At 44.0% G+C, this 13,422-nt stretch overlaps 1 protein-coding gene across 1 annotated transcript; it reads left to right on the plus strand.

Annotated features, from left to right (window-relative positions):
* The first annotated feature begins 768 nt into the window (after positions 1-768).
* zgpat (zinc finger, CCCH-type with G patch domain) lies at positions 769-12,523 on the plus strand. The gene is made up of 7 exons (XM_039010382.1): positions 769-900; positions 1,431-2,062; positions 3,355-3,488; positions 6,409-6,573; positions 10,082-10,204; positions 10,780-11,221; positions 11,602-12,523. The coding sequence occupies exons 2-7, from the start codon at positions 1,482-1,484 to the stop codon at positions 11,738-11,740; spliced, it is 1,584 nt and encodes a 527-aa protein (XP_038866310.1). The 5' UTR covers positions 769-900; positions 1,431-1,481; the 3' UTR covers positions 11,741-12,523.
* Positions 12,524-13,422: the final 899 nt, after the last annotated feature.

Below are 13,422 nucleotides of genomic sequence, written 5' to 3' on the forward strand. Positions count from 1 at the left end.
TAGGTGGCAGCCAACCGCCGTTAAACCTCATCGAAGAAGAAGCTAACCGGCTAATGTTGGCTAGCTTGGGGTGCGTTTGTAAATTCAATCTGGAGTGCAAGCATCCACTCTAGGCGTTTGTAAATTAAGGGCGTTGTCAGATTGTCCTTCGTAAATTCAGAGCGTTTCGCTCTGGGCACTCCGGCCCAGTAGTAGGGTTGATCCGAGCGTTCTGACCTCACAGTGGCAGTCAAGCACTCAAGCTAACTTGCTAGCTACTTCCAGACACAAATGACTGAACACCTCACTAATTTTGCTCGCCGAGCAGAGCTGGTTGGGTTTTTCATGTTATCCAGAGAGTCGTTGACTGTAACTCTGCTGCTGGCAACAATTTAATTACGCTTTTTTTTGCGACGTTTACGACACTCAGACAAGATAGCCAGAGTGAATTTACTAACGCACCCAAAGTATCACTAAGTCTGAGATACACTACTTTCTTTTGTCCATTTATTGATTTACTGCGCTACAGGAAATAGGGTCCTCATGATTGATCACACACACATTAGTTACACTTATCCATTATGTTACAGCACTTTTTGAAACGGTCAAGATTGTTTAATATATGTATCTTGAAATAAAATCTGCTAAATGGAAGAAAACGTATTCTCAACCTATATAAATTGATATTTTCTGCCAATTCGTCACTGTTTAATGATTCTATAATGATACTTTCAAAATACTTCTATTTCGTGAAGACGCAGTGGGAAATTAATTACTTCCGGGTTACGTTTCATTCGCACCGACACCTTCGGCAGCCTGCTTGTATTTCCCCTATTGTTGTTATGTGTTCTCTTGCAACATGACTTTAAAGTTCTCACCCCAATAGGCATTTTTTGTAGAAAAGGTGTTGCATGTCACTAAGTAAGTATAACGTTTCTAATTGAATTGCTAGCCTGCTGGCTACTGGTACTCAACAGCTAGATAGCATAAATTGTTAGCTAGCTAGGTTATCATTGCATTTGCTAAATGTGTTGCTAACTAGCAGCATTATTTGTGATAGCTTCCTAAATGACGATTTGCCATTTACTTTGAATGTTATATGGCTAGGTAACCTTAGCTAGCCACCCCTCTTGATTCATTTAGCTAACTAGCTAATTTAGTTAGCTAGGTAGACATATTCGCTAACTGAGGAACGCTCAACTCTTCTCCTAGCTATATCTGCTTTCGATATAAGAGAACGGAGTTCAGTGTTCTTCAGCTAATCGTTGTCATTATCACAGTTGAGCTCATGTCATGGTGTTTTTATAGCTAAGCATGATAGCTAACTTTTCTAGCCATAGCCTAGCAAGTAAGTTAGCTGATGGATGCACATCCAGACCTAGTTATGCAACATGTTAATGATGGACACATGACACACACACATCTATTCATGAGCTTTTCTTGTGCCACAGACTCCTTAATAACTAGATGTTGACCAGTGGTTGCTGCCCACCCAGGCCAGTATGGACGAAGGAACCCTGGAGGCAGCCATCACGGCCTACAGCGCCCAGCTGCAGCAGGTGGAAAGTGCCCTGTTGGCCGGCCTGGACCCGTCGCAGCAGGCTGACCTGCTAAAACTGAAAGAAGACCTCTCTCAGCTGATAGAACTCACAGAAGGTAGCCTAGTGTCGGTCAAGAAGAGTCGGCTCCTAGCCACTCTCGAAGAGGACGACGGGCTCCAGTCGCTAGCCACAGGCACACCAGCTAACGGTGGCTTGGACAATGAGTTTGCTGCCTTCTACTCGGAAGTGGGGGAGGTTTCCGGAAGTAGCTCAGACATGAGAGAGAGGGAAGATGAGAGAGAGGAGGAGGATGATGGCGAGGTGGAGGGAGAGGGAGATGCGCTAAGTGGCACCAAAGTGCGAGCACCCTACCGCACCTCTTGGGGGACATTGGAGTACCACAATGCAATGATTGTGGGGACAGAGAGTTGTGACAGGAATGAGACCCAGGTTAGGGTGCTGTATGTCCATCCCACACAGAAGTCCATGAAGCCCTGCCCCTTCTTCCTGGAGGACAAGTGTCGCTTCGCAGACAACTGCAGGTATAGGGTTTTATTAAGGGGTGAACATTTAAATGAAATTGTGATCCTTAACGTTAAGAAAAATCTGAAACCAAATTCAAATCGAATTGCAGTTATCACAAAACATGTTATTTTCCATGTTATAGCCGAACTAGACGAAAACTAGGGAAATGTAATTTAAATAAAACCAGAGGGGAGAGTCAAACTTCAGGCTACTTCGGTGAATTTGCGAGATGTGCACCACTTTTTTTTTTTCAGCCTGCCCCCTCCTCTCTTTCCCTTGCGCTGGCTCGCCTGGGCCTTGTTCATTACGCCGATTCTTTTTCAAAATGTTTCTTAAAACTCTAGTTTTAGTTGCAAACAGGAACGTTACGTTTTGCAACTGTTTGGACTAATGATTACACCCCTGCTCTTTCTCTTCACTAATGATGCGAGTGTGTTCAGTTTTTGCTCTACTGCGTGTAGAATATCCTACTCTATTCACTGATGGTAGTCCCTGTTTTACTGAAGTTGCAAGACATTGCAAGCCCAGAAATTGAGATAGATGGCCGTAGTGCACTGTTCTGTCTGCCTGGTAGCCGACCTGCCTACACTGTGCCCCTCCCCTCTTACCGTCCCTCGCTATGAAAGATATGAGTGTTTGTTCTTGGAAGTACAGCAACTAATCAGTTTCCTCAGTTCCAAAAATACTCAATCTAAGGAATCTTGACACTCAGAAATTATTTTGGAGTCTACACTCCACCACTACGTCGTCATCATTAACAAGAAAGGCAAGCGACAGCAGCGAAGTCCTGAATGGCAATACTTTAAGAAGTAGAGTGAGAAGGAAATGCTAACTTTTAGCAGTAGAATTGAGGTACGGCAATACAGGTGCAATGCTTAACCATCTGAAAGGGATGCACCGTGAGACCTAAACTGTTGCTGGCAGTTTAGGTCTTCACATTAAATTGTATACATTTTTCTTATAGTTTTAACAGAAAACCTATCTATGATCTCACGCGGATGTCTTTTTACAGGGTCGGAAGGAAAGCAGAACACACATTTCCTTTGTAACTGATGAAGTAATAACATCTTCATTTTTGTCATTCAAATTATAACGTTACACCCTTATTTTTCCTCAACCCCCACTTGGTTTTACACTTGATTTTACTTGGCCTAAAATGTTTGAAGTGTTGAGCTTTCATGCAATCTTTGTACCTTATTTTCAGTTCAATTGAAACCCTTTTCGACTACTCTCCCCAATGTTATTTTGCCTGGCTATGATACGCCGTCTCAGTAAGGACCCTCGTCTGACCCCTGTTCTGGTGCTGTAGGTTCTCCCATGGCGAGGTGGTGTATGTGTCAGAGCTCAGAGATTTCCTGGAGTCGGACCTCACTAACCTTCAAGAGGGCTCCTCCTGCTTGGCCAGGCAAGACGATGGCATCTGGTACTCGGGCAAAATAACAGGTGTGTCACTGACTGTCCATCACCTACAGCAGGGGTACTCAACTACTATTTGAGGAGTTCCGGTCACACACTTTCTATGTGACAAATGTCTGGATGGATATTGTCATTTATCGGCGTAGGAACAAACACCCACCTTGCAACCTATGCAACCCCAAACTGTTCGCACCCCTCTTGTTGGCCGAGAGAGAGTGTTGCAATTTTTTAAAGATAATTTCCCGCAATTCTACACATTTTGCCATGTCTTATGTGTGTTCATATCAATCAATCAATCAAATGTATTATAAAGCCCTTTTTACATCCACATGTCACAAAGTACCTTATACAGAACCCAGCCTAAAACCCCAAAGAGCAAGCAATGCAGACGTAGTCACACGATGGGCTAGGAAAAACTTCTCATAGCAGAGAGAGCGGGGGAGTGGACAACCACAGGTCTGGGACAAGGTAGCATTTGATGAACAGGTCAGGGTTCCATAGCTGGCAGAACAGCAGAAACTGGAGCAGCAGCACGACAAGGTATGATACCTGAGTGACTAAACAAAATCAATGGGGGCGCCCTGGGGGTCAAGGCTCCAGGCCATGATAACGACAACATTTACACTGAACACATTTTTTTTAACGCAATATGCAACAATTTCAACAATTTTACTGAGTTACCGTTCATATAAGGAAATCAGTCAATTTACATAAATTAATTAGGCCCTAATCTATGGATTTCACATGACTGGGAATACAGATATGCATCTGTTGGTCAAAGATACCTTTAAAAAAGTAGGGGCGGAGATCAGAAAACAGTGTGACCACCATTTGCCTCGTGCAGCGTGACACATCTCCTTCTCATAGAGTTGATCAGGCTGTTGATTGTGGATTGTTGTCCCACTCCTCTTCCATGGTTGTGTGACGTTGCTGGATATTGGCGGGAACTGGAACGCACTGATGTACACGTCGATCCAGAGAATCCCAAACATGCTCAATGGGTGACCATGGAAGAACTGGGCCATTTTCTTCTTTCAGGAATTGTGTACAGATCCTTACAACCTGGGGCCATGCATTATCATGCTTTAACATGATAATGGTGATGGTGGTGGATGAATGGCACAACAATGGGCCTCAGGATCTCATCACTATATCTCTGTGCATTGAAATTGCTATCGATAAAATGCAATTAGATTCATTGTCCGTAGCATATGCCTGCCCATACCATAACCCCACCGCCACCATGGGGAACTCTGTAAACAACGTTGACATCAGCAAACCGTTAACCCACACGAAGCCATACACGCTGTCTGCCATCTGCCCCGTACAGTTGAAACCGGGATTCATCCATGAAGAGCACACTTCTCCAATGTGCCAGTGGCCATCCAAGGTGAGCATTTGTCCACTGAAGTTGGTTACGACGTTGAACTGCAGTCAGGTCAAGACCCTGCTCGGCCTCCTGAGGTGCTGACCTCTGTTGCACCCTCTACAGCCTCTGTGATTATAAATGACAAGCAGGGTCAAACTAATAAACGTTTGAACATCTTGAAGAACGATCTGGCCTGAATGTCCTGTACTCTTATCTTCCCCCAGCACAGCCAAAAGAGGACTGGTCACCCCTCAGAGCCTGGTTCCTCTCTAGGTTTCTTCCTAGGTTCCAGCCTTTTCTAGGGAGTTTTTCCTAGCCACTGTGTTTCTACAGCTGTGTTGCTTGCTCTTTTGGGTTTTAGGCTGGGTTCTGTACAGCACTTTGAGACCTGCTGAGGTAAAAAGGGCTTTCTAAATACATTTGATTCGATAAGTGGCCATACGGAAGCAACTCCTGAGAAAAAGACGCAGGGCTGGAGTTTGCAAAAAGGCACGTGAAAGACAGAGCACAAGGCAAAAGATTCTGTGGCTAGATGAGACAAAAATGTAATTCTTTGGCCTGAATGCAAAGCGCTATGTCTGGAGAAAACCAAGCACAGCTCATCACCCATCTAACACCATCCCTACCGTGAAGCATGGGCGCGGTAGCATCATGCTATAAGTTTGTGGCAGGGACTGCGAGACTGGTGAGGATAGAGGGAACAATGAATGGATCCAAGTACAAGCAAATCCTTGATGAGAACCTAATCCAGAGTGCAAACGACCTTAGACTGGGGTGAAAATGTACATTCCAACAGGACAATGACTCCAAGCATACAGCCAAAGCAATGCTGTAATGGCTTCAGAACAAGAATGTGAAAGTCCTTGAGTGGCCCAGCTAAAGCCCAGACTTGAATCCCATTGAAAATGTGTGGAAAGACTTGAATGCTGTTTACCGCCGCTCCCCGTCCAATTTAAGAGCTTAAGAAAATCTGCAAAGAAGAACGGGAGATCCCCAAATCCAGTTGTGCAAAGCGGATACAGACATGCCAAAAGCTGTAATGGCAGACAAAGGTGCTTCTAAAAAGTTTTGACTCGGGTGTGAATACTTATGTAAATGAGATTTCTTTATTTCATTTTGAATGAATTTGCTAACATTTCTTATTTTTTTTAAACACTCACTTTGTCATTATGGGGTAGTGTGTGTGTGTGTGTGTAGATAGGTGATCCTTTTTGAATTCAGGTTGTAATACAACAACTTAGAATAAGGCAAGGAGTATGAGTACTTTCTGAAGGCACTGTTTCTTATTTTGTAAGTCATGCCCAGCGATCTATTTTGACCCTGGGTCCAGATCCGGACTGTGGCCCGCCTTTTGAGTATGGCTGACGTACAGCATAACAAGCATTGCCTTTCTCAAACCCATTCAATTTCACCCAATTTACCCTCTACTAGAGATGTAGCCTATTGAGTTCCGAAGTAGTTACATCATGTTGGGTGTCATGTCAATGTTTTGTAGTAGACAAGATTAACGTCTGATCAGCTCAGATTACTGTGTTCCACTAACCAAGGTGATTGAAATGCTCTCGTCTGTCTGAGTAGACATCGACAATGATTTCTACACGGTGAAGTTCGACTCGGCCTTGCTGAAGAACGTCATGGTGGAGGCTGACGGGGTCATCCCACCGTTGAGAGAAGATGACCTGCCCTCCTGCTCTGACTCGGAGGATGATGACAACGGAGAGGGCGAAGCAGCGTTCCCCATAGGTAGGTACCTCTTTCAACAATGTGTAGACCATATACACTGAACAAAAATGTATACACAACTTGCAACAATTTCAAAGTTTTTACTGAGTAAAAGTTCATACAAGGAAATCAGTCAGTTTAAATACATTAATTAGACCCTAATCTATGGATTTCACATGACTGGGAATACAGATATGCATTTGTTGGTCACAGATACATGAAAAAAAATGTAGGGGCGTGGATCAGCAAACCAATCAGTATCTGGTGTGACCACCATTCGCCTCATGCAGCGCGACACATCTCCTTCGCATAGAGTTGATCAGGCTGTTGATTGTGGAATGTTGTCCCACTCCTCTTCAATGTCTGTGTGAAGTTGCTGGATATGGAACTGGAACGCACTGTCGTACACGTTAATCCAGAGCGTCCCAAACATGCTCAATGGGTGATATGTCTGGTGATTATGCAGGCCATGGATGAACTGGGGCAATTTCAGCCTCCAGGAATTGTGTACAGATCCTTGCGACCTCGGGTCATGCATTATTCTGAAACATGAGGTGATGGCGGCAGATGATTGGCACGACAATGGGCCTCAGGATCTCGTCAAGGTATCTTTGAGCATTCAAATTGCTATCGATAAAATGCAATTGCGTTCATTGTCCGTAGCTTATACCTCCCCATACCATAACCCAACCGCCACCATGGGGCACTCTGTTCACAACGTTGACATCAGCAAACCACTCCCCCACACGACACCATACATGCAGTCTGCCATCTGCCGGGTACAGTTGAAAATGTGATTCATCCGTGGAGAAAACACTTCTCCAGCGTACCAAAGGCCATCAAAGGTGAGCATTTGTCCACTGAAGTCGGTTACAACGGCGAACTGCAGTCAAGTCAAGACCCTGGTGAGGATGACGAGCACTCAGTTGAGCTTCCCTGAGACGGTTTCTGACAGTTTGTGCAAACCCACAGTTTCATCAGCTGTCCGGGTGAATGGTTTCAGATGATCCCTCGGGTGAAGAAGCCAGATGTGGATGTCTGGCGTGGTTACAAATGGAGCCGGAGGGTGTGGCTGCTGTTTTACGGGCTCCTAACCAATTTGTAACTTTTATTGTTTTGTTTTTCTATACATAATGCTACTGCTACCGTCTCTTATGACCGGAAAGAGGTTCTGAACATCAGAACAGCGATTACTCACCTCGGACTGGTCAAAGATTTTTACTTTAACGAATCGGAGGCAAAAGATTTAACACTCCTCCCGGGCCAGACCCAAATCCCAGTCATTTGCATGAAGAGGTGCCGATACGGGGGGGTGCTGATCTGGGTGCTTGGTGAGAATTTGTCAGTGAGTGGATAAACTGCCTTTACCATCTGTGTTACTGATGAATGTGCAGTCACTGGAGAGTAAACTGGATGAGCTCCGTTTGAGACTGTCCTACTGACGGGACATTAAAAACAAATCTCTTATGTTTCAATGAGTCGTGGCTGTAATGAGGAAATGGATAATATACAGTTGGCTGGGTTTTCCGTGCATCGGAAAGACGGAACAGCAACCTCTGGTAAGACGAGGGGTGGTGGTCTGTCTATTTGTCAACAACAGCTAGTGTGCTCTAATATTAAAGAAGTCTCGCGGTTTTGCTCGCCTGAGGTAGAGTACCTCATGATAAGCTGTAGACCACACTATTCACCAAGAGAATTTATCTATTTTTCGTATCTGTCTATTTGCCACCACAAACTGATGCTGGCACTAAGACCTCACTCAACGAGCCCTATAAGGCCATTAGCAAACGAGAATGCTCACCCAGACGCGCCGCTCCTAGTGGCCGGGGACTTTAATGCCTGAAAACTTCATCCGTTTTACCTAATTTCTTCCAGCATGTCACTTGCAAATAAGGGGGTTCTAAAAATATAAATATATACCCCCTTTACTCCACTCACAGAGACGCGTACAAAGCTTTCTCTCGCCTCCCATTTGGCAAATCTGACCATAATTCTATCCTACTGCTTACAAGCAAAAACTCCAGCAGGAAGTACCATTGACTCGCTCAATGCAGAAGTGGTCTGATGCTCAGTTACAGTACTGGTTTGCTAGCACAGACTGTAATATATGTTCCGGGATTCATCCAATGGCATTGAGGAGTATACCACATCAGTCACCTGTTTCATCAATAAGTGCGGTGACCGTACGTACAGTTGAAGTCGGAAGTTTACATACACTTAGCCAAATACATTAAAAAATATATTTAAAAAAAATCGCAATTCCTGACATTTAATCCTAGTAAAAATTCCCTGTCTTAGGTCAGTTAGGATCACCACTTTATTTTAAGAATGTGAAATGTCAGAATAATAGTGGAGTGATTTTTATTTCAGCTTTATCACATTTCCAGTGGGTCAGAAGTTTACATACACTCAATTAGTATTTGGTAGCATTGCCTTTAAATTGTTTAACTTGGGTCAAACATTTCGGGTAGCCTTCCACAAGCTTCCCACAATAAGTTGGGTGAATGTTGGCCCATTCCTCCTGACAGAGCTGGTGTAACTGAGTCAGGTTTGTAGGCCTCCTTGCTCGTACACGCTTTTTCAGTTCTGCCCACAAATGACTTGTGTCATGCACAAAGTAGATGTCCTAACCGATTTGCCAAAACTATAGTTTGTTAACAAGACATTTGTGGAGTGGTTGAAAAACAAGTTTTAATGACTCCAACCTAAGTGTATGTAAACTTCCGACTTTAACTGAATAGGTTAAGTGTATAGGGTTAAGGTGACTAGGCATCAGGATATATGATAAACAGAGTAGCAGCAGCGGATATGATGATTGTATGTGAGTGCTGGTGTAACGGAGTCTGGTGTAACGGAGTCAGGTTTGTAGACTTTGTCTTGAGGATTTCCAGGTAATGGTATGCAGCTACCTTTAAAGACATTGTTATGGGTCATTCTACCCCAGCATGGCCAGAAATAATTTGGGTTATAACAGATTGTTTTGGCAATTCTCACATAAGAACTTTGTTGGAAGGATGTTTAAAATGATTTTTACATTTGTGTCACAATTTTTTTTTTTTTGGGGGGGGGGGGTCATGATGAAAGTGTCAATTTTAGGCCCTTTTGAGAGCTGTGCACGCCCCCCTCATTGTATTCCAAGGTGGTGTTTGTATCATGTAAGGTTCACGGATCAAAGAAATGGCCTAAAATAGCCACTTTCATCATGATTTTCAAAAAAAATTGTTTGATACAAATGTCAAAAGCATGTTAAACATCCTTCACTCCAATGACGTTTCGATAAAACAATCTGAGATGGCAAAAATATTTTGGGGCATGCTGGCAATGCAATCGACCCTAATGTAGAAAAAGAGGATGTTATTGATTTGTAATTTACTTCCCAATTGAATCAATGTTTTTCCTTTCGCTCTAACCCCAAACATTAGTGGATAACATGAAACCTACTTACACAGTAACTTGGCTGAATGTTTCTTTGTACAGATGCCCTGTATGTAGCTAAACTATTTAGTTTGTCTTCTCATTGACCCTTCAGTTTTAACCCAAGAGGAGGATTGGGCGTCGTCGAGAAGTTCTTCTGCCTTTGGTGGCTGGGAGGCACACACAAGAGGCATAGGCTCCAAGCTCATGCTCAAAATGGGATATGAATATGGGAAAGGTAAACACAAGTGATTATCAGTCAACAAACATGGAGACAATGCAGATAAGTAATACTTTGCAGTAATACTGTAAAACACAATGTAATGAAAAATGTTGGGCTACTCTAAAATCAAATGCATATTGCCTTGTGGCACATATTTTCTGGTGAATGAAATTGTCAATTTAAAAGGTTAGTTCACATTCAAGGATTAGTGAAACACTCTGGCACGTAGGTGCAGCAACAGTCTCCACTTCTGTCAGTCTCGGGTCATCTTCACCATGCTCCAGCTCTGCTGGTGTTGATGGAGCTCAGTCTTGATTGTTCTCTGCAATGTTGTTTTGTGCCTCCCCCTCTTACGTCTGCCCTTAGATTTGTGAAATGTGTGGATTAGTAAAAGCAATGTCCCATATAACTCGTACTCTAAGTTTAAATCAATTTTACTGTGGTCATTTCAATTTGACACCCTAAAATCCACTTTAACGCATCACACAAATAGCCATTGTTTTAGGCTTTCAGTTTAATTGCTTTTCGAGATACAAGCCACAATTTGCCGTTCCCAGCAAGCCCATAGTAGATGCGTCTGTGCCCAACAGGTCTGGGTAAAACGTCAGAGGGTCGGGTGGAGCCAGTGCTGGCGGTGGTCATGCCCAAAGGTAAATCTCTGGACCAGTGTGCTGAGCTCACTGCGAGGAAGACGCAGAGCAAAGTGGCCAAAGGCAAAGATGGGCAGCAGGTGAGCCGCAATAAGAGAACAAAAAAGGCTCGTGCACGTAACACTGGTGGGTGCCACAACGTCTTTGACTTCCTGAACCGCAAGCTGGGCAACGGGGACGCCAACCCTGAGGCAGGAGGCACTTGTGGCCCCCCTCCCTCACATACTCCATCGTCTCAAGGGGCCGGAGTGGAGGCTTACAAGGGGGGGAAGAGCACCAAGAGAAACCTGAACGTGAAGCTGTTCCAGGCGGCAGAGAGGGTGACCCAGACGGAGAGGGAGATCCAGAGACTCACAGAGTCCCTGAGCCGACGGACTGGGAGGTAAGGAAAGGAGGGACCCTGGGAACTCACCTCTCATATCATAAGATGGATGCCCAACAGCCATACAGGAGCACTTCACCGGCCATCAGATGGGAATGGCAGTGTACTGTAGTTGTTAAACAATGTTGTCTCAACTCATGTCAATGATAGTTTGATCTTTGCTGACTAGAGATGGGTTTAGGATTTGCAGCAAATCACAAATATAGTAGGTCCCTATTCTCCCAATGCAGCCTCTCCCTCTCTTAGATCTCTTTAGTTTTCTTCCTCTGTAGCAACTTTGCTTCTGTAGATGCACTTCTATAGTGTACGTCTGTAAAGCAACTCCTCCCCATGTCTAAGTAGTTCTTATTAAATCACTGTTCCCCTCTGTGTCCCCACAGGGATTCTTCCATGGTGACTCACCTGGAAGAGAAGCTGTCTGCAGCCCGCAGCCTGCTGGTCCAGCAGAAGGCCCAGGAGCTCTCAGCCCAGAGGGAGAACAGGAAGGCTGACACTCACAAGAAAATGACAGAGTTTTGACCACACGGTCCTCCGGTGATTAGAACCCACAAACAATTATTGTCAACTGAGAGAGGTGCCTCCTTGAGCTTATTTCATCCATTTGACTCAAAAGACTTTGGATTATCTTAAGGCCTCTGGTTGTTGGACTTTGCCTTTTTTTGGAGTAGTCAACTGGCTCCATGCATGAGTTATTTCTGTTAATATTGGTCCGGTTTTTGTTTATGAAATGTTGACATGGATTGCAGTGGTGGAGATTTTAAGTGTGGGTCAGTTGCTGATGACCCTCTTGTTTTTAAAGGATGAGCCATGACACACTTGGATTAACTGTTTATCATGGATGAGACGGCTACATATAGGTGGATATGACAGATTTTGGTTTCAGGTCCATAATTCTCTTAGGTTGTTTTTCATGTTGGGGCAGCAGGTAGCCTAGTGGTTAGAGTGTTGGGCCAGTAACCGAAAGGTTGCTGGATCGGATCCCCGAGCTGACAAGGTAAAAATCTCTCGTTCTGCCCCTGAACAAGGCAGTTAACCCACTGTTCCTAGGCTGTCATTGTAAATAAGAATTTGTTCTTAACTGACTTGTCTAGTTAAATTTAAGTTTAAATAAAATAAAAAGTTCTGCCAATGTAATTAACCATTTTCTTATGTTATATAGTTTGGAGTGGACAGCTTTCATTAAATAAATGTTTTTATTATTTTACCAATGTTTTCAGAACTCACTGTACATTTTCCATTCTTTGTAAATATAAACCTCATGCACAACCTAAGCGTGATTAAAAAAAAATGTATCCCAAGAAATGCTTGTGTTTTCATATTTGTTATTCTTATGGAACCTTTGACAGGTTTTGTCAGAAGAAATTTGAATTATTTTGAACAGATGCGGGTGCCAGCTTTGATCTCTCACCCACCTCAGATTTTTGACTGACTTGGGGATTGAAATCTTGACTTCAGAGACCTTTCGAGTGTTTTAAAGTGAAGCCCATCCCTTCACCCCCGCATAATCTGTCATACTCAGCTTCTAGCTACTGCCATTGTCTCTTTATTAAATAAGGAATTTGGAGTATTACTTTCCAGGCAATTGAAATCAATTCTTTGGGCCCTACTCTATTGAATTCACAAGACTGGGAATACAGATACCTTAAAAACAAAGTAGGGGTGTGGATCAGAAAATCAGCCAGTATCTGGTGTGTCCACCATTTGACAGCGCGACGCATCTCCTTTGCATACAGTTGATCAGGCTGTTGATTGTGGCCTGTGGAATGTTCTCCCACTCCAATGGCTGTGTGAAGTTGCTGGATATGGCGGGAACTGGAACACGCTATCGTACACGACAATCTAGAGCATCCCAAATATGGTCAATGGGTGACATGTTTGAGTATGCAGGCCATATATTTTCAGCTTCCAGGAATTGTTTACAGGTCATTAAGACCTGGGACCATGCATTATCATGCTGAAATATTAGGTTATGGCAGAGGATGAATGGCTCGACAATGGGCCTCGTCACGGTATCTCATTCAAACTGAAGCGAGGCGGCCATCTCTGTCGGCGCCGGAAGTTAAAATGCAATTGTGTTTGTTGTCCGGAGCTTATACCTGCCCATACCATAACCCCACCGCCACCATGGGGCACTCTGACAACGTAGACATCAGCAAACCACTCGCCCACATGACGCCATACATGTGGTCTGCGGTTGTGAG

The sequence above is a fragment of the Salvelinus namaycush genome, chromosome 16, assembly GCF_016432855.1.
Source record: "Salvelinus namaycush isolate Seneca chromosome 16, SaNama_1.0, whole genome shotgun sequence".
NCBI lineage: Eukaryota > Metazoa > Chordata > Actinopteri > Salmoniformes > Salmonidae > Salvelinus > Salvelinus namaycush.